This window comes from Capricornis sumatraensis, chromosome X (genome assembly GCF_032405125.1).
Source record: "Capricornis sumatraensis isolate serow.1 chromosome X, serow.2, whole genome shotgun sequence".
Lineage (NCBI taxonomy): Eukaryota > Metazoa > Chordata > Mammalia > Artiodactyla > Bovidae > Capricornis > Capricornis sumatraensis.
The window spans coordinates 107674968-107698008 of NC_091092.1; the positions used below are offsets into that span (position 1 = coordinate 107674968).

The following is a 23041-nucleotide window of genomic DNA, read 5'->3' on the forward strand; positions in this document are numbered from 1 at the left end:
ATCACCATAATCCAAGTCTATGCCCCAACCAGTAACACTGAAGAAGCTGAAGTTGAACAGTTCTATGAAGACCTATAAGACCTTGTAGGACTAACACCCCAAAAAATTGTCCTTTTCATTGTAGGGGACTGGAATGCAAAAGTAGGAAGTCAAGAAACACCTGGAGTAACAGGCAAATTTGGCCTTGGAATGCAGAATGAAGCAGGGCAAAGATTAATAGAGTTTTGTCGAGAAAATGCACTGGTCATAGCAAACACCCTCTTCCAACCACACAAGAGAAGACTCTACACATGGACATCACCAGATGGTCAACACCAAAATCAGATTGATTATATTCTTTGCAGCCAAAGATGGAGAAGCTCTATACAGTCAACAAAAACAAGACTCGGAGCTGACTGTGGCTCAGATCATGAACTCCTTATTGCCAAATTCAGACTGAAATTGAAGAAAGTAGGGAAAACTGCTAGACCATTCAGGTATGACCTAAATCAAATCCCTTATGATTATACAGTGGAAGTGAGAAATAGATTTAAGGGCCTAGATCTGATAGATAGAGTGCCTGATGAACTACAGAATGAGGTTTGTGACCTTGTACAGGAGACAGGGATCAAGACCATCCCCGTGGAAAAGAAATGCAGAAAAGAAAAATGGCTGTCTGGGGAGGCCTTACAAATAGCTGTGAAAAGAAGAGAAGTGAAAAGCAAAGCAGAAAAGGGAAGATATAAGCATCTGAATGCAGAGTTCCAAAGAACAGCAAGAAGAGATAAGAAAGCCTTCTTCAGCTATCAATGCAAAGAAATAGAGGAAAACAACAGAATGGGAAAGACTACAGATCTCTTCAAGAAGATGAGAGATACCAAGGGAACATTTCATGCAAAATGGGCTCGATAAAGGACAGAAATGGTATGGACCTAACAGGAGCAGGAGATATTAAGAAGAGGTGGCAAGAATACACAGAAGAACTGTACAAAAAAGAACTTCACAACCCGGATAATCACGATGGTGTGATCAACTCATCTAGAGCCAGACATCCTGGAATGTGAAGTCAAGTGGGCCTTAGAAAGCATCACTACGAACAAAGCTAGTCGAAGTGATGGAATTCCAGTTGAGCTGTTTCAAATCCTGAAAGATGATGCTGTGAAAGTGCTGCACTCAATATGCCAGCAAATTGGGAAAACTCAGCAGTGGCCACAGGACTGGAAAAGGTCAGTATTCATTCCAATCCCAAAGAAAGGCAATGCCAAAGAATGCTCAAACTACTGCACAATTGCACTCATCTCACACACTAGTAAAGTAATGCTCAAAATTCTCTAAGCCAGGCTTCAGCAATATGTGAACCGTGAAATTCCTGATGTTCAAGCTGGTTTCAAAAAAGGCAGAGGAACCAGGGATCAAACTGCCAACATCCGCTGGATCATGGAAAAAGCAAGAGAGTTCCAGAAAAACATCTATTTCTGCTTCATTGACTATTCCAAAGCCTTTCACTGTGTGGATCACAATAAACTGTGGAAAATTCTGAGAGAGATGGGAATACCAGACCACCAGACTTGCCTCTTGAGAAATCTATATGTAGATCAGGAAGCAACAATTAGAACTCGACATGGAACAACAGACTGGTTCCAAATAGGAAAAGGAGTGCGTCAAGGCTGTATATTGTCACCCTGCTTATTGAACTTCTATGCAAAGTACATCATGAGAAATGCTGGTCTGGAAGAAGCACAAGATGGAATCAAGATTGTCAGGAGAAATATCAATAACCTCAGATATGCAGATGACACCACCCTTATGGCAGAAAGTGAAGAGGAACTAAAAAGTCTCTTGATGAAAGTGAAAGAGGAGAGAGAAAAAGTTGGCTTAAAGCTCAACATTCAGGAAACGAAGATCATGGCATCCGGTCCGATCACTTCATGGGAAATAGATGGGGAAACAGGGGAAACAGTGTCAGACTTTATTTTTCTGGGCTCCAAAATCACTGCAGATGGTGACTGCAGCCATGAAATTGAAAGACGCTTACTCCTTGGAAGAAAAGTTATGACCAACTTAGATAGCATATACAAAAGCAGAGACATTACTTTGCCGACTAAGGTCCGTCTAGTCAAGGCTATGGTTTTTCCTGTGGTCATGTATGGATGCGAGAGTTGGACTGTGAAGAAGGCTGAGTGCTGAAGAATTGATGCTTTTGAACTGTGGTGTTGGAGAAGACTCTTGAGAGTCCCTTGGACTGCAAGGAGATCCAACAAGTCCATTCTGAAGCAGATCAGCCTTGGGATTTCTTTGCAAGGAATGATGCTAAAGCTGAAACTCCAGTACTTTGGCCACCACATGCGAAGAGTTGACTAATTGGAAAAGACTCTGATGCTGGGAGGGATTGGGGGCAGCAGGAGAAGGGGACGACAGAGGATGAGATGGCTGGATGGCATCACTGACTCGATGGACGTGAGTCTGAGTGAACTCCGGGCGTTGGTGATGGACAGGGAGGCCTGTCATGCTACAATTCATGGGGTCGCAAAGAGTCGGACACGAGTGAGCGAGTGAACTGAACTGAACTGAAGGAGACAAAAGAACTGTACACAGAAAATTATAAGACACTGATGAAAGAAATCAAAGATGACATATACAGATGGAGAACTATTCCATGTTCCTGGGTAGGAAGAATCAATATTGTGCAAATGACTATACTACCAACTGCAATCTACAGATTCAGTGTGACCCCTATCAAATTACCAATGGCATTTTTCACAGAACTAGAACAAAATGTTTCACAATTCATATGGAAACACAAAAGATCCCAAATAGCAAAGCAGTCTTGAGAAAGAAGAATGGAGCTGGCGGAATCACCTTCCTGACTTCAGATTATACTACAAAGCTAAAGTCATCAAGACAGTATGGTACTGGCACAAAAATAGAAATATAGACCAATGGAACAAGATAGAAAGGCCAGAAATAAACCCATGCTCCTATGGATACCTTATTTTTGCCAAAGGAGGCAAGAATATACAATGAGGCAAAGACAGCCTCTTCAATAAATGGCACTGGGAAAACTGGACAGCTACATGTAAAAGAATGAAATTAGAAAACTTCCTAACACCATACACAAAGATAAACTCAAAATGGATTAAAGACCTAAATGTAAGACCAGAAACTATAAAACTCTTAGAGGAAAACAGGCAGAATTCTCAATGACATAAATTAAAGTAAGATCCTCTATGACCCACCTCCTAGAGTAATTGAAATAAAAACAAAAGTAAACAAGTGGGACCTGATTAAACTTAAAAGCTTTTGCACAGCAAAGGAAACCATAAGCAAGGTAAAAAGACAACCCCCAGAATGGGAGAAAATAACAGCAAATGAAACAACTGATAAAGGATTAATTTCTAAAATATACAAGCAGCTCATACAACTCAATGCCAAAAAATAAACAATCCAATCAAAAAGTGGGAAAAAGACCTAAACAGACATTTATCCAAAGAAGACATACAGCTGGCTAACAAACATATGAAAAGATGCTCAATACTGTTCATTATGAGAGAAATATAAATCAAAACTATAATGAGATATCACCTCACCCCAGTCAGAATGGTCATCACCAAAAAGTCTACAAACAATAAATACTGGAGAGGATGTGGAGAAAAGGGAATGCTCTTGCACTGTTGGTGGCAAGGTAAATTGATGCAGCCACTATGGAAGACGGTATGGAGATTCCTTAAAAAACTAGAAATAAAACCACCATATGACCCAGCAATCCCACTCCTAGAAATATACCCTGAGGAAACCAAAATTGAAAGAGACACATGTATCCCATTGCTCACTGTAGCACTATTTACAATAGCTAGAACATGGAAGCAACCTAGATGTCCATTGACAAATGAATGGAGAAAGAATCTGTGGTACATATGCACAATGGAATACTACTCAGCCATAAAAAGGAATGCATTTGAGTCAGTTCTGATGAGGTGAATGAACCTAGAACCTATTATACAGAGTGAAGTGAGTCAGAAGGAGAAAGATAAATATTGTGTTCTAACGCATATATACAGAATCTAGAAAAATGGTACTGAAGAATTTATTTACAGGGCAGTGATGGAGAAACAGACATAGAGAATAGACTTATGGACATGGGGCGAGGGGAGGAGGGGGTAAAATGTGTGGAAAGAGTAACATGGAAACTTACATTACCGTATGTAAAATAGATAGCCAATGGGAATTTACTGTATGGCTCAGGAAACTCAAACAGGGGCTCTGTATCAATCTAGCGGTGTGGGATGGGGCAGGAGATGGGAGGGAGGTTCAAAAGGGAGGGGAGATATATATATATATATATACACATATATACATATATACCTATGGCTGATACATGTTGAGCTTTGACAGAAAACAACAAAATTCTATAAAGCAATTATCCTTTAATAAGAAAATATATTGATAAAAAAAAATAGGACAGATCATAGTGAACTCTGTAGACAGTATAATTCCATGTGACCCCTATGTGCACCCACAGCATATATCCCAATTAATGTATTGCAACTAAGAGGGCAAAATTAATCTTTAGCATTTTCTCAAATCTTAATGTATTGTTAAATTTTCTTAACTTTTTCCTTCTGAAAGCTAAATAACAGCTATTATTGCTTAAAAATAAGATTTTAATCTCAGTAAACTCTGTAGTTTAGTAACATTACTTAGAAATGTGTCATTAAAGATATACTTTGTTAGCATTCACTACATCTTCTTATTGTGTTATTAATTCTTTTCACTTATTCTATCTATACCAACTGGGTACAAGGCATCATGCCAGCTATGCTGGAACATAAAAAAATGTTTTGACATAAGAGTCTTGTACTCTAATTACCATATAAGCAGTTTGATTCTTGTTTGGAAGGATACAGCAACATGCCTTTCCATATAATGGTAGCAAGAAGTTCTCTCTTTGGCACTTCTATTGCCTTCAAAGAAAAAGCATATCACAGATTGTCCCTGAAATGTTTCCAGTGGTATCCTTTCCTCATGGGCACATTCTAGGAAAGGTTTTTTTTTTTTTTTTTTTTGCTTTGATTTTCTTCCTCTATTATTTTTGTTGACGTTTTTAAATCACCAGACATCAAGGAATGCTATCCAATAACCAGTGTCATAGCAACCCCTCTTAAATCTTCACTGCATGTCTTTGGTGATTTCAGGTGATGGTTCCAACAGCCTCAAGCACACGCTACTCAAAAAGATAAGCACAAAGCACATGCTTGCTCGAATATCAGTGATTTGGGGGTTAGCCTCAATTTTGCTCTCCTTCACAACATGTCATATCTTAAATTTTCCAGAAAGCATAATTGAGACCAAAAACCCATATAGAATCCTTGTGTATGTCCTCTGTACTTCCTGAGATACACTGCAAGCATGAAGTCAGACTCCACTAGCAACCATTTTACTGAATAAAAGGATATACGCAGGCATGCTCATAAGTAGAAAATGATCCACTACAAAAAGAGCTTAGCCACCTTCGATAGCCTCTTAGTTAAGATTATTTTAACTCCACTGCTCTCCAGTAATATGAGTAATAGAATGCTGAACTTACTTCTTTGGGAGAAAATGCTATGCCACACTCCATAGATGTCTGTTTCTCTAACTCCAAGAAAAATATGTCAGGAAATGCAGGGTCTGTGAATTTCCCTATAAGACCAGAAAAAAAGACACTTTTTAAAAATGTCAGATAAGTATCTATAGTATTACTGCTAAACGTGGAGATGAAACTTTGAGAAACCTCAGCAAAACATTCATAACAATTAAAAAGTAGTTGCTGAATCATCTGTGTAGGGCTGCATAAGGCCACTTCATTAAGCTATCTCAACAGTTAGAACCACATATGGACCAATTGACTGGTTCAAAATTGAGAAAGGAGTACAAGGCTGTTTATTGCCATTCTGTTTATTTAACAGATCACATATAAGCAGAACACATCATGCAAAATGCCAGGCTGGATGAGTTATAAGCTGGAATCAAGATTTCTGGGAGAAAAATCAACAACCTCAGATACGCAAGTGATACCACTTTAATGGCAGAAAACAAAGAGGAATAAAAGACTTTTTTGATAAGGGTGAAAGAGGAGAGTGAAAACGATGACTTAAAACTCAATATTAAAAAAAAAAAAACCAAAAAACTAAGATCATAGCATCTGGTTCCATCACTTTACAGCAAATAGAAGGGGAAAAGGTAGAAGCAGTGACAGATTTCCTCTTCTTAGGCTCTAAAATCACTGTAGATGGTGATTGCAGCCATGAAATTAGAAGATGATTGCTTCTTGGCAGGAAAGCTATGGCAAACCTAGACAGTGTATTAAAAAGCAAAGACATCACTTTGCCAACAAAGGTCCATATAGTCAAGGCTATGGTCTTTCCAGTAGTCATGTACAGATGTGAGAGCTGAACCATAAAGAAGGCTGAGTGCCAAAGAATTGATGATTCCAAACTGTGGTGCTGAAGAAGACTCTTGAGAGTCCCTTGGAGTGCAACGAGATCAAACCAGTCAATCTTAAAGGAAATCAACCCTGAATACTCATTGGAAGGACTGATGCTGAAGCTGAAGCTCCAATACTTTAGCCATCTGATGAGAACAGCTGATTCATTGGAAAAGACAGTGATGCTGGGAAAGATTGAAGGCATGAGAAGGGGATGACAGAAGATGAGATGGTTGGATGGCATCACTGACTCAACGGACATAAACTTGGGCAAACTCCGGGAAGCAGTGATGGCCAGGGAAGCCTGGCGTGCTGCAGTCCATGGAGTCACAAAGAGTCAGACATATATTCAATCAGCAAAAAGAGATGGTAAACCTATTTTTAAAATTTCCAAAGCTTAAGAAGGTTATCATGGTCTTATTCAGATGAGTATAAAAAGGTGTAAAGGTCAAGGTCAAATAACTGACTGAGTCTTAGATCTGAGAGAATTGAGACTCCCTCTCCAGCAAAGACGGACAGGGGAAGAGCTGGACCTCCTCTGATGCCTTACAGAATTCACAAAGAAGATAAACACAATTTTGTACAAGGAAACATTTCAATATAACGGCATAACTTGAAAAACAAAGGCATTGGGTGAAAATACAGACAATTGTCAAAAAGCAACACAAACTTCAGGGTAAAAAATTATAACCATTTAAATAAACCTCTAAAATAAGTTATTAAAGACTGAATGTTAGCTACAATGGAACATCTATCTTCATCTAAACAATTCTAAAGTCCCTTTTTCTCCCTGAAGTTTTCAGATTAATCCAAGGAACGATAATTTAAATTATTCCTGTCTGGAAATAAACTTAAATAATTCATTCCACCCTTCTCCATTCAGGTAAAATCTCACTCAACTTGATGTATGATATAAAAACCATTAGACAAATGAACCAAAAAAATCCATTAAGTGTTAATTAACACAAACATATTTGTGGTGTGGGAAAAAATACATATTATACAGCAAAGAATATCCACCTAGAATGACTATATATCTCAAATATATAAAATATAATAAAACAGATATTCTTAAATATATCTGTCATATATATAAACATATAGACTGCGAAATACAATAATCCAACATAGCACCAATAAATACTTCTTGAGTGTCTACAATGTGTAGAGTTACATGAGACAACTCTAGCAGAAAGCAAAATTTGGAACTGTAGTCATTGAGCTCATGAGCTCACAGTAGAGTAAAGAAGACAAACAGGTACAAGGCTCTTTTTAATACAAGCTGCAATTTTTGTCACAGAAGGACGTTTATGTGTTAATATACTCATATTAATAAAATGTATTTTCTGGACATTTTAAGTATAAACTTTATTGCAAATTATTAATAATTATCAAGATCAACTTATGTACATCCTAAGACTGTGTCAGCAGTCTGCTGTGAGACCCAATGCTACTGGAAATAGAAAATCAACAAAGCTTTTTAGATGGGATAAGATCTTTATTTGAAGGAGATCACTCTCTGGTATAGGTGTGAGGGAAAAAGGCTTGGAGGCTGGGAAAGCACTTTAAAAGAAGACGCAGTGGCCTAAAAGGGAAGTTTGGGCTAGGGCTAAGGCAGAACTGTGGAAAGAAATGCACCTTGCTGAGTAGCTCTACAGAATAAACAGGAAGAGTCTGTGAACCATTAACAAGGTGCATGAAACCATATGAGGCAATCAGAGCAAAAGTGTTAAGGCAATTAAAGTTTCAACATCCACATTTTTCAAAAATGAATATAAAATTCACATGGATTTCCTAGTGTCTACTGTTATCATTCCTGGGCTATTCCACAGTCCCTGCAAAAACAGCATGCTCACCTAGACCTATTCCTTTTCCCACATTATTCAGTTCGGTCGCTTGGTCGTGTCTGACTCTGCGACCCCATGGACTGCAGCACGCCAGGCTTCCCTGTCCATCACTAAATCCCAGAGCTTGCTCAAGCTCATGACCATTGAATCAGTAACAACATACAACCATCTAATCCTCTGCCGTCCCTTTCTCCTCCCTGTTCTCAATCTTTTCCAGCATCAGGGTCTTTTCCAATGAGTCAGTTCTTCGCATCAGGTGGCCAAACTATTGGAGCCTCAGCTTCAGCATCAGTCCTTCCCATGAATATTCAGGACTGATTTTCTTTAGGACTGGCTGGTTTGATCTCCCTGCAGTCCAAGGGACTCTCAAGAGTCTTCTCCAACACCACAGTTTGAAAGCATCTATTCTTTGGTGCTCAGCTTTCTTTATGGTCCAACTCTCACATCCATGCATGACTAATAGAAAAACCATAGCCTTGACTATATGGACAAGCCTTGACTATATGGACAAGCCTTGACTATATGGACATTACCTTGCCTTTGTTGGCAAAGTAATGTCTCTTGCTTTTTAATGCTCCTGCATTATATCAACTATGAATTGTTCATCCAGACATCTGTCTCTTACAGTCAAAAACTGGGAATGCTCCAAAATTTCTTCCTCTTCCCTAATACACATGTCCACTTGATAACCACATTGGAGCATTTCTAAGTACCTTTGGAAATCTCTTCCTTTCCTTCCCAACATCAAAGTCTGAGCTCAGGCTCTCATCATTTCTCACCTGTATGGCCACCACACCTAACTGATCTCCCTGTCTCTGGTCTTGCCTTTTACATACCCACATTTTTCCCCAGGCCATTTTCAACTTAAGTCAAAGGAAAATTAGTGAAGGGCAAGCCAACTCACACCATTGCCTAGGTATCAATCCTTTAACCAAACTGCCTAACCTCTAGAATGGATTCCCTGGTGGCTCAGTGGTAAAGAATCTGCCTGCCAATGCAGGATATGTGGGTTTGATCCCTGGGTCAGGAAGATTCCCCTGAAGAAGTAAAGAGCAACCCATTCCAGTATTCTTGCCTGGGAAATCCCATGGACAGAGGAGCCTGGCCAGCTATAGTCCATGGGTCACAAAAGAGTTGGAAAAAACTTCGGGACTAAACAACAACAACCCCTAGAATAAATGTCCAGAAAAGAACGTTAGTTACCTGGGTCTCACTTGCCCCTCTAGTCCTGTACTCCTATACTCTAGATATCCCTAACTACTTGCCATATTGACTCATTTCTACACCTTTCAGTTCAGTTCAGTCACCCAGTTGTATCTGACTCTTTGCGACCCCATGAATCACAGCACGCCAGGCCTCCTTGTCCATCACCAACTCCTGGAGTTTCCCCAAACTCATATCCATCGAGTCGGTGATGCCATCCAGCCATCTCATCCTCTGTTGCCCTCTTTTTCTCCTGCCCTCAATCCCTCCAACCATCAGGGTCTTTTTCAGTGAGTCAGCTCTTCGCATCAGGTGGCCAAAGTATTGGAGTTTCAGCTTCAGGATCAGTCCTTCCAATGAACACCCAGAACTGATCTCCTTTGGGATGGACTGATTGGATCTCCTTGCAGTCCAAGGGACTCTCAAGAGTCTTCTCCAACACCACAGATCAAAAGCATCAGTTCTTCGGCACTCATCTTTTCTATCCCCTTCTCTGTATTCGAAATCCAGATGAGGCATCAATTTCTCCAAGAAATTTTTCCCAGTGCTGATTCTCAGCTAGTTCCCCTTAACATATGTTTCTTAGCACCATGTACTGACTTGTCTTGAAGCATCTACCATACTATATGGTAATAACCCAATATTTCATTTCTCTTTCTCCTAGTGTTATATAGGTGGTATCCATTTGTCACTTGGATCCAATAGCCATCTTTCTCTGCTCTTCTCTGTCCTAACCTCTACAGACTGATTTCTTGAGGCTCCTTGCTCTTCTGCCTCTGATTTGGTTCAACCACAGAGAGATGCCAGCAAGGTATCAGAGGATAGGAGGTATTTATGCCCTCACATTTTCCCTGCCTCACCTACAATTCTGGCAAGGATTTTTTTTTTTAAATAATTATAGCTTTTATCAGATGGCCTCTCTTTTAGTTTCACCACTCATAGGGCTCTGATATCTTGCCTCATCTTGCTCCTTTAGGTAGAGGTAGAAGCAGCTTCTATTCTTGTCAGTTCCTTTAAACCTGGCTCCTAGGTCCATACATAATTCCTTCATTAAATAATCTTCAGTTAAATGCTTGAAGTGAGTCATTTATTTATTTATTTATTTATTTTTCCTAAGGCTATTTATATTCTGTTTATTTATTTATTTATTTATTTTTTTAAATTTATTTTTTTTTAAATTTTTTTATTTTTTTAAAAATTTTAAAATCTAAGACCTTGACTGATAAACTTACTGTTCACTTTTGGAGAATAACTAAGATGTCTTATTGTCTTTATAGACTCATAAGCTAGTATCTGACCTATAATTGGTATTCAACAAATATGTGATGAATAAAAAATGACTAAAGCAATGGTTGACAAACAGTTTTCTGTAAGGGTTTTGACAGTAAATATTTTTGGTTTTGCAAGCCATATGGTTTCTGTCACAACTATTCAACTCTGCCATTATAAAAGTATCTATAAACAATATACAAACAAATGAGTATGCCTGTGTTCTAATAAAACTTTATTTATAAAAAGAGGGGCCAGGCCAGATTTAGCCCATAGATCTTAGTTTGACAACACCTGAGGTAAACAATTGAAATATATTTATAAAAGTATATTTTTTCAAACAATTTAACATAAAGATACCTAATATATAATTAAACAGAGAGAGCTCTCTAAAATATTTAGCTAACATTCTTAAGCAATTAAAACTAGCAATTAATAACTTTATTTTCATTTATAGTATATACTTATATATAGCATACTTAGCCTATTATATCTATTAGTAAGCATAGTTAATTGCCATGTATTACCAGTCTTCTGATATTAATACAGGTGTATTTATAAAAATAGAACCAAGATTTGCTATAGGATATAAGAAAAACATGCACTGAGTCATTAAAAATATTAAGAACAACTGCCCTTCACAGTACTCAACATTTCTTTGAGCAACTTAAACTTATTTTACTTTTATAATAATATCATCATGGTATAAAATATGTACCTGATTTGCCTTTAAAATCCAGTGAAAAACTATCAGCATCTTCCAGATTAAATTCTACTCTGGCACGTGTTATACCTTTGTTTTTTAGTAAAAATGGCATAATCTGAGTAAAACCAACATAGGTGCCAGTGAAGTTAAATGTATTCTAAAAAACAAACAAACAAAAAAGAAATAATAAATAGAAGGCAGAGTAACAGTTAATAAAGACAATGTAAACTAAAAATTATACTGTAAGACAGGAGATCTTAAAAGCCCTTGTCATTAGAAAAAAAAAAAAAAGATTATGCTTGGTAACAGATGATAACTAGACTTACCATGGTGAACACTTCACAATATATACAAATATTGAATCATATTGTACACCTGAAACTAACATAATGTTATATGTCAATTATACCTCAATAAAAAATTACACTCTTATGTTTTTCAAGGACATTATTAATGGTGGCACACTCTACAAACTGGGCTTCCCAGGAGGCTCAGTGGTAAAGAAACTACCTCCCAATGCAGGAGACACAGGTTTGATTCCTGGATTGGGAAGATCCCCTGGAGCAGGAAATGGCAACCCATTCCAGTATTCTAGCCTGGGAAATTCCAAGGACAGAGGAGCCTGGCAGACTACAGTCTGCTGCTAAGTCACTTCAGTTGTGTCCGACTCTGTGCGACCCCATAGACGGCAGCCCACCAGGCTCCCCCGTCCCTGGGATTCTCCAGGCAAGAGTCTATGGGGTTGCAATAGAATCTGACATGATTTATCAACTAAATGAGAACTCTATACAAATTCATTATATTTTTCTTCTTCCTCTCTCCTGCATGTAATCAGTTATCAAGTCCCATTAATTCTGCCTCCTTCACCTCTTATCTTTATTGCAATTGTATAAAGTTAGCAACTGGTCACTTTTCATTTCATTTCTAGATTTTGACTTTCTCCAATTCTCCGTTCCACAACTAAGTCACAAGTAAACTAATTGAAAATCTGACCACATGACTTCTTGTCTTAAAATGTGAAGATTCTCTTCCATCTACAGGACAATGTCAAGTTCATTAGGAGGGCTCATAAAGTTCACCATGACCTTCCCCCACCTCATGTTCCAGCCTCACCTAGCTCTACTCTCACCCCTACCACTTTGTATTTCAGCAAGCTGTATACCTGTCATTTCCAACCTACTGACACTGCTACCCTCTGTGTCTTTATCGACATATCTCTTCTGTCAGGAAGACCCTTCTCTAACTTGCAATTGCCTGATAAAATACTATGCATCCTTCAAACACCAGCTGGATAAGCCAGTTAATTACAGTCTACTCAAGACTACTTCTGTTCCTTATGTTTACTTACATTATGACATCACAAATCCATTGATTTGTATATTTATCTGTGTCTCCTAGTGAATCTTACGTCTCATTTATTTTTGCCTTGTATCTATCTGACATCTAGCTTAAATATATAAGGAATGTTAACTGAATGTATCTTAACTTTAACTTACATGACAGGGATGTGCCTATACCAAAAAACTCTGTAGGATTCCTCTTCTGGTGGAGTAACTATAGATACCCTATAGTTCCTTAGTAAAAGAATCATATACAGCATTAAAAGAGAAAAAGACAACAGTATCCTGATGTCGAGAAAAACATGGCATTAAAGTCAACTGTCCACTATTTGCTTCAATTGTTGGTGCTAGTGGTAAAGAACCTGTCTGCCAATGCGGGAGATGTAAGAGACACAGTTTCGATCCCTGGGTCAGGAAGATCCTCTGGAGGAGGGCACAGCAACCCACTCCAGTGTTTTTGCCTGGGAAATCCCATGGACAGAGGAGTCTGGCAGGTTACAGTTCATAGGGTCACAAAGAGTCGGACACGACTGAAACAACTTAGCACACAAAATATCAACTCAGTTCTACAAGTGAAACTTGTAAAATCCAAAACTCCTAGAAGAGAACATAGGCAAAACACTCTCAGACATAAATCACAGCAGGATCCTCTATGATCCACCTCCCAGAATTCTGGAAATAAAAGCAAAAATAAACAAATGGGATCTAATTAAAATTAAAAGCTTCTGCACAACAAAGGAAACTATAAGCAAGGTGAAAAGACAGCCTTCTGAATGGGAGAAAATAATAGCAAATGAAGCAACTGACAAACAACTAATTTCAAAAATATACAAGCAACTTATGCAGCTCAACTCCAGAAAAATAAATGACCCAATCAAAAAATGGGCCAAAGAACTAAATAGACATTTCTCCAAAGAAGACATACGGATGGCTAACAAACACATGAAAAGATGCTCAACATCACTCATTATCAGAGAAATGCAAATCAAAACCACAATGCGGTACCACTTCACACCAGTTAGAATGGCTGCGATCCAAAAATCTGCAAGCAATAAATGCTGGAGAGGGTGTGGAGAAAAGGGAACCCTCCTACACTGTTGGTGGGAATGCAAACTAGTTCAGCCACTATGGAGAACAGTGTGGAGATTCCTTTAAAAATTGCAAATAGAACTACCTTATGACCCAGCAATCCCACTGCTGGGCATACACACCAAGGAAACCAGAATTGAAAGAGACACGTGTACCCCAATGTTCATCGCAGCACTGTTTATAATAGCCAGGACATGGAAACAACCTAGATGTCCATCAGCAGATGAATGGATAAGAAAGCTGTGGTACATATACACAATGGAGTATTACTCAGCCGTTAAAAAGAATTCATTTGAATCAGTTCTGATGAGATGGATGAAACTGGAGCCGATTATACAGAGTGAAGTAAGCCAGAAAGAAAAACACCAATACAGTATACTAACACATATATATGGAATTTAGAAAGATGGCAATGACGACCCTGTATGCAAGACAGGAAAAAAGACACAGCTGTGTATAACGGACTTTTGGACTCAGAGGGAGAGGGAGAGGGTGGGATGATTTGGGAGAATGGCATTCTATCATGTATACTATCATGTAAGAATTGATTCTCCAGTCTATGTCTGACGCAGGATACAGCATGCTTGGGGTTGGTGCATGGGGATGACCCACTGAGATGTTATGGGGAGGGAGGTGGGAGGGGGGTTCATGTTTGGGAACACATGTAAGAATTAAAGATTTTAAAATTTAAAAAAAAAATAAAAATTAAAAAAAAAACAGGTAGTAAAAGTTTGATGCCTCATATATGCAACAAATCATTCGTCTTATCCCACTCTGGTCTTTCCCATAGGCTCATTTGGATAAAATTCCCTAATTGTTATTAAGACACACATTCTCTCTCTCTCTCTCCAGTTGCTCAGTCGTGTCTGACTCTTTGCGACCCCGTGGACTATAGCCTGCCAGGCTCTTCCGTCCATGGGATCCTCCAGGCAAGAATACTGGAGTGGGTTGCCATTTCCTTCTCCTCATAATTATTAGATATATTGCTAACAATGTCTGGAAACACTAGAATACTGTTTTAAAATGGTAACTAGGCAGCAATGTTTAAAAATCCAAAATAATTAGGGAATATTGACAAATATACATTAATGCAAAGTCCTATGAATTACTCAGTTGTAATATAATATGCAAAGCCTGCCACAAAGAAATACAGTACTAAAACTCTCCATATTTGTCTAATGTTGTACAAAGGAGGACACCATAGCAATGGAGAAAAAGCAATCTGGATACTCCAGAAATCACCTAAAATTATCATAGCCAAGCTAGCTTAGTATCTGGCGGTCTGTCTGGACTTACCATGCCTTCAACGCTGAATAAAAGAAAGGTTAGAAAATTGTATCTTAAAGCCTAAAATTGTGGTGATGCTATTAAAGTCCAGACTGGTGGTAAGGCCCTATCTGAGACAACCAGCAGTTCAGAACCTGAATGGTACCAGTCATGGGGGAGAGAAAAACAAAAGGGCAAATAAGCTGAAAATAATATGACTACGGCTACAATGGACATGTTCCCAGAATTTAAGATGTTTGTAACATAAATGTCACAAAGGAGGGACATATGGGTTTTTTAAAGGATCAGGGAAAGTTTCTTTGGATAGATAAGAACAAATCTGAAGGCCTGGCCTGAAAGAAAAATAGTATGCATGTGCACTCTACCAATTGTAGAACAAAATTTTATCGGGGTACAGAACAATAGTTCAAAAAATTAATTTGATTATAGTTCAGAAAATACAGGACTTTCTAGGGCACAGTGAATAAGAATCTACCTGCCAATGCAGGAGACATGGGTTTGATCTGATCCCTGCTCTGGGAAGATTCCACATGTCACAGAGCAACTAAGCCCATGTGTCACAACTACTGAGTCTCCGAGTCACAACTGTTGAGTCCATGAGCTTTAAATACTGAAGCCTGAATGCCCTAGAGCCCATGCTTCACAAGAAAAGCCACTGCAACAAGAATCCCAAGCACCGTAACTAGAGCGCCCCCCCCCCATTTGCAGCAACTAGAGAAAGCCTGCACAAAGAAACAAGGACCCAGAGCAACCAAAAATTTTTAAATAAATAAATTTTTAAAAATGCAAATCAAGACCACAGTGAGGTGCCATTTTATGCTCAATAGACTGGCAAACATTAAGTTTTACAAAGAAATTATGGAGCAATGGAACATGGAGCAATGGAAACTTGAGAAAAAACATGGAAATTATCTTGTGAAGTCAAATATATATAATCTCAGCAACTCTACCTCTAGAGAAACTCTTACATAAGTACCTTGAAGATATGTACATGAATGTTCATAGCTATGGTGGTGGTGGTGATTTAGTCACTAAGTTTTGTCCAACTCTTGTGACCCCATGGATCATAGCCTGCCAGGCTCCTTGCCCCATGGAATTTTCCAGGCAAGAATACTGGAGTGGGTTAGCATTTTCTTCTCCAGGGGGGTTTCCCAACACAGGAATTGAACCTGGGTCTCCTGCATTGCAGACACATTCTTTACCGACTGAGCTATGAGGGAAGTTCATAGCTATAGTATTTGTAATAATAATAATAAAAAAAAAACAGATACACTAACTGAATGGACAATGAAATGAGTCTACAAATTACAGTATGTCTACATAATGGATTATTAAGCAGCAGGGATAATGAATTACAGACAGCTACACATAATCAAGATGAAGTTTAAAAACATAGCATTCAATTAAAAGTAATGCACCAAAGATAATATATCTTTGTTATAAAGCTGAGAAATCAACAAACTAAACTAAAAAATAAACAGTTAAGGAATTCATACATATGTGGCAACCCAATTAGAAAAAATAAAGAGATAATAATGACAAAATTCAGGAAAGTAGTTATCTCTTAAGAGGGGTAGGATCAGGATGAAGTCTACAGATAATTTAATGATTTTGGTACCGTTCTGATACTTAAATTCAGTGGTGAATTCTTAAACCTTCATTTAATCTGCTCAATACTCTGCTTCATTACTTATATTTATATTACATATATTAATTTCTATATCACATTACTATATAATAAAAATTTTTTAACCTACATGGGCTGACTAGGGACACATCAATAAAAATCACTACACTCATAAACTGATTCTACAAATAGGTAACATACTTACCGGATGGATTTCAACATCAGCAACTTCAACAGATCCACCAATCCTAAGGTCTATGTCATTTGCACAGCGAATAGCAACCTATTTAGGAGAAACATAAAATTTTGCAGAAACCGCACTAAAATATACTCATATACTTCTCAGGTACAATATTACCTGACATTTATATAACATTTTAGGATTTAAATAATCATAACATACTATAAATGTCACAAGATTTATTCTGGCAGTTGTCATCCTATTTCTTGTGATGTAGAATTGAAATTAAGAGAAGTGAATTTTCAAATCTTAAAAACTTCCACCACAAATGGGACTAACTGACAGCTTGTGAATTTGATTGAAGAGTTCTACCCATTTGCCTTGACATTACTGCCTCAAACTCCATGTAAGCTTTTTGTACTGACCTAATTTCAACAGGATATTCAAAATTAAAACAAGTAAGAAACTAAGTACAACATGTTTCTTTCCATAGAAAGATACTACCATCCGAAACAACAATAATTCTAATGAGAGCAGATAAAAATTGCTGAGTATACAGTCCAAGCACATTGCTAAATACATTATCTTTTTTTTAATCTTCAGTATTTTCTTAATACCCTAATTTCCAAGTGAGGAAAACTGAGGCTTGAGGTCACAAAAGTTGAAAGTAGCAGTGGCTAACCGTGGACCAAGAACTGCCTGAACAATCTCTTTCAAGAAAATTAAGATAGTGAAATAAGAATTTAGGTGTATAACTCCTAAAAAACAAAGCCTGAAGATTATATGAACACATAATTGTCTAATCAAAATCTCAGAAGCATGAAAATATCATTCCTTGAAAGCCCTACCTACATGAGATTGGTAGCAGTCAACTTCAAGATTTAAATCTAAATGTATACTATAATTAAGAAAGAGTTATGGAATTTAGAAAGATGGTAATGATGACCCTGCATGCGAGACAGCAAAAGAGACACAGATGTGTAGAGTGGACTTTTGGACTCTGAGGGAGAGGGAGAGGGTGGGATGATTTGGGAGAATGGCATTGAAACATGTATACTATCATGTAAGAAACGAATTGCCAGTCTATGTTCAATGCAGAATACAGGATGCTTGGGGCTGGTGCACAGGGATGACCCAGAGAGATGATATGGGGTGGGAGGTGGGAGGGGGGTTCATGTTTGGGAACTCATGTACACCCATGGTGGATTCATGTCAATGTATGGCAAAACCAATACAGTATTGTCAAGTAAAATCAAGTAAGAATAAAAATTAAGTAAAAAAATAAAAAAAGGAAAGAGTTATGGACAAACCATAAAATACCATTGTTTCAGTATGCCATCTAGACAGTCTTATTAAAGGAACTGCTTAATTCATACTTCATGATTTCTATATTTTATTTATAGAATATATAGTACATGAACAAAATACTTGACTAAAATCATAAGAAGCATAAGTCAATGCTTCAGAAGTAATTACAAATCAGTATGTGCTTCACTGATGAATGATGCATATAAGTCTCAACCCCCCATGGCTCCCTTTTACTTACCTCTACATTCGTGGGTCATGAAAAATTCCAGGCTACCATAACACATTTACAACCCTCACTCATTGCTCGCTTGACCTTTCTATCTCCCAAGACTTCATCTGTACCCTAACCGATATCACTCCTCACAAATTCATGGCCCCAGAAATCATATACTCATCTGTGCCTCTATTTCTCACAACCCTCTATCATCCCTGCTTTCTTGCCCATTTTCAGAGACATGAATTCTAGGATGTCACATGTCATAGGGACATCTAAGTCTGTGATATGTAATTTCTTTCCATATCAGCCCCAATTTACCTGTCTCTATTTCCTTTTTTATTTAACTTCTTACAAAGTTTATCATTTCAACTTCTCATCAACATATTCAGCCCACTTACACTCATTCTTGGTCTTTATATGGGTTAACAGAAATAATCTCTATCATCTCTAAAATTAATCCTTAGCCTTCAGACCAATATGCATAAGCAATGGCCTCTTTATTAGACATATTAGACACCTCTACATAGGGATGCAAAAGGTGCTTCAAACTCATGATTTCCCTCTAAAATCTGCTACTTATCCTCTAATCTCTTTCTCATTGAATGTAGTTCATCTGTCTAACTCTTGACTTACTATTTTACTTATATGTGACCCCTTCTAATCATCAAACCCTAAATGTTCATCTCTTAAATTTGACATGAATTTGTCTAGAACCCTGTCTCCTAACAAAGAACACAATCTTCTCCTGCCTGGACATCATTACCAGACTAATAATTGCACTGGTCCCAGTTGAATGCTACTCTATAACCCAAGTGATGTCTGAAACATGAAAATCTGATTGTGAAACTCTCCACGCTTAAAGACTCCTAGTCCTTAAGACAAAATTTTGAGTTCCTAAATTGTTGATAAGGACCTGTATGACCTAAAATTTATACAGGTCTCTAAATATTTATATCTTTCTCCACTATCATTCATTCAATCTATAAAGCCATGTTAAACTAAGTTTTTTCATATCTACCTCATAGCTCACTCTCTCCTCCTATATCTGACCATGGTCCCTTAAGTACTTTTTCTTCTCCTCCTCCTTCACCCCGCTACTACCCGTTTCCTCTGGATGATTTTTAACTTTGGTGTCTTTTAGATGCATCTTCCCCAGGGAAACTGCCCCTGACCATGTTAAGCCTGGGCTGCAAACCTCTCCTGTGTACTCCCTTAGCCTACTGCATTTCTCCACCATTATACTTACCATACTATCTTTTAATTTTGAGTTGCTTGCATCCCCCATCAGATTGTACACTCTCAGAGAACAAGGACTCTAGCTATCTTGTTCAATTTTACATTCCTAGCATGTACAGAAGAGCCTAACACATAATGTATGCCCAATAAATACCCAGGGAATAGATGAATAAATGAATCTCATTATATTATAATGTTAAAAAGATAAACTTTGTAAAAGCAGTATAGTTCTCTGAAACACAGTGCCAATTAATCTCTCAGTAAAACCTATATTTTAGTGGCTATATTTTTTACTTTTTCCAGAATAGCATATAAAAAATTCTGTCCAAATATCAGATCATATATCATAATATGTAATTTATAAACATCTTTCAGTACATAATTCTTTATAAAGGTAGGATATAATTATTAGGTTATTTATTTCAGGGCCAAGCAAATTGATATTTATTATATTAAGCTGCTGCTGCTGCTACTGCTGCTGCTAAGTCATGTCAGTCGTGTCCGACTCTGTGCGACCCCATAGAAAGCAGCCCACCAGGCTCCCCCGTCCCTGGGATTCTCCAGGCAAGAACACTGGAGTGGGTTGCCATTTCCTTCTCCAGTGCAGGAAAGTGAAAAGTGAAAGTGAGGTTGCTCAGTCGCGTCTGACTCTTCACAACTCCATGGACTGTAGCCTATCAGGCTCCTCCATCCATGGGATTTTCCAGGCAAGAGTGCTCGAGTGGGTTGTCATTTCCTTCTCCAGGGGATCTTCCCGACCCAGGAATCGAACCCGGGTCTCCCACATTGCGGGCAGATGCTTTACCGTCTGAGCCACCAGGGAAGCCCCAAACTACTCTTTAGTATCATAATATTAAAACCCATCCCCATTAGAAGAAACCATTAAAACAAGCTTTCTAAGAATCAACAAGTACACAACATTTTATAGCATTATACCTATTACAAATATCATAACCAAACAAATCCATAGAGACATATATAAGAAGTGAGAACACATATGCATAAACATACCTTTGCTCTTGTGTCAAATTTTTCTTTAACGGTAGGAGTACAGGAGATATTGAGAACAGTTAGTCCCCCCAGTGGAATGATTCCTTGTGATGGAACAATATTAATCATAGACAAAAGACTCTGGTCACAAACCTATAATCAAAAAATTTGTAGAAATGTGACATTATCCTTTAAAGTTATCATTCCAAAATTTTCATAGTTTGCTTCTACACCACTACATAGAGAGATGACCTATAGGTACAGGGCATGAGATGATCTGAATAGATTTTCAAACAGCAGACAAACATTTTGAATTTCAACAAGGATTTGCACCCTTAACCCACAAACAGAACTTTCAGCAGTGACATCTTCCAATTCAAATAGGATAATGAAGTCATTTTGAGACTTTGAAAAACTTATAAAAGAATGAGATATATCTATTGGAGAGATGCCAAAATTCTAGATACTATTTTGATAGCTTGCCTTTACCCTGATCCTAAAAAACTGAAATCAAAGTTAGTGGGAAGGCAAGGTGATGAAGTAACCTCCTCTTCTTTATTATTTACTTATAGCCTAGTGTCTAAGATATCATTTCAACATTCAAAAAAGTAACTTACCAAAAGAGTTAAAGTATGGTTTGTCAGAAGCCAATTTAGGTTTATCTATCATTCCTTAAGTCAGAATAATTTGAAGGGAAATTGGTTAAGATATTTTTAGGATGATGGAACACCTCCTAAGATCTAAGAACTAATTCTGAACAACAGAGTAGAAAAGGGTATTCTCCTTTGCTTGTCTGGGTAGAAGACATGTAAATATAAAGCTTGAAAGAAAGCTCTCAAATACTAACCTCTACTGTCACTATTAGGAGATTTTAATGTTGGTTTAAACAACAACAACAACCACCGCCCAGGGATCGAACCTGGGTCTCCTGCATTGCAGTCAGATTCTTAACTACCTGAGCCACCAGGGAAGCCCAATTTAAATATCACGCACCACACAAATTAAATCAGGAGTAATAACTATAAACAGAGTATCTTTAGAATGGTCTTTATCTAGGTCCCACTTGCTACCATAACAGTCTTAATGACAGAGTGAAAATGAGGGAAAAAAAGGAAAAGCATATACTGAATATAAAAAAAAAATGTACTTTTTTTAAAAATTTTTTTCTACATCATCTTTTTTTTCAATAAAACAAAATAACAGAAAGAAAGAAAAAGAGGGGTAAGAGCAGAAAAAAAGGAGAGACTAAGGAAGAGAGAGACAGAAAGAGGCAAATTTTATGGGAAATTAAAAGGACGAAGTATTACAATAGATGAAATGTATTCAGATAAATCTCGTATGAAAAATCAAAATATTAACATTAGCTGATGTATAAAGGCTAAAGTATTAATGGCACAGAACTCATAGCAAACACATATTTCAAGTTATAGTATGATCTGATTCAAGTAAGATTCCAAGATTCTACATTACCTTGAAATAAGCATGGTTTTGTCCTACATTGTGAAGAATGGCTTTCCTCCAAGTTGTTAGCCCTTGAGGAATATTGCTAAAGAGTATCCGTGGCTCTAAAAATGTTACCTTGGAGTGTCCAAGCTAATAATAAGAAGAAAGAGAACATGAAATTGAAATAATTGTAAACATGTTTTTTTTAATCCCCCATCAGATAACTCAAGCTTTTTTCAGCTTCACAGAAATTTCTAAAATGTGAAGTGTTATCAGATTTTATGGTGTGTTGAAGAGAAAAGAATTGAATATTTATAATGTAATCCTAAACTGAAGAAGGCAGGGAGAGCAAGAAAACTCTAAGGAGGAGGTAAATCCATGACAGAGAATCGTGTAGAATGGTCACTGTAGGGGATATTAGAGATCACCTACCCCACTATGTACAGGGTGGGAAATAATGTGTGTGTCAAAATACTATCCAGGCAAGTTTCTACTAGAAGTCTTCTCAAAGAGCTTAACATACTGATAACGCATACTTTGCTTATCTGAGAGTGGGGAAGTAGTTCACTGTGATGTACAGAATTATTTAAGCACAGGAGTCCCTCATGCAGTCCTACACAAACCACTTCACAGAACTACTGGAACTTAAAATGTTTTTTTGGAAATGCTGATACTATCCACCTCTCCCATTTTAAAGGAAAACAAACAATAACCAACATAAACTAAAACTCAAAATTTCTAATTCCTCTAGAAAGTGAAAATTCAAAGTGTTACTCAGTCATGTCTGACTCTTTTGTGACCCCCAGGTTCCTCTGTCCTTGGGATTTTTCATGCAAGAATACGGGAATGGGTTGCC

The 23041-nt window shown here is 37.6% G+C and overlaps 1 protein-coding gene across 1 annotated transcript in view; it reads right to left on the reverse strand.

Moving 5' to 3' along the window:
* CFAP47 (cilia and flagella associated protein 47) overlaps positions 1–23041 on the reverse strand; it is a 504236-nt gene that overhangs the window by 424051 nt on the left and 57144 nt on the right. The window contains exons 17-21 of the mRNA XM_068963234.1: positions 22213–22335; positions 20764–20895; positions 17016–17093; positions 11480–11624; positions 5564–5658 (exon numbers count right to left, since the gene is read on the reverse strand). Of these exons, the coding sequence (XP_068819335.1) occupies positions 5564–5658; positions 11480–11624; positions 17016–17093; positions 20764–20895; positions 22213–22335 (573 nt within the window). The remainder of the gene's footprint in view (positions 1–5563; positions 5659–11479; positions 11625–17015; positions 17094–20763; positions 20896–22212; positions 22336–23041) is intronic.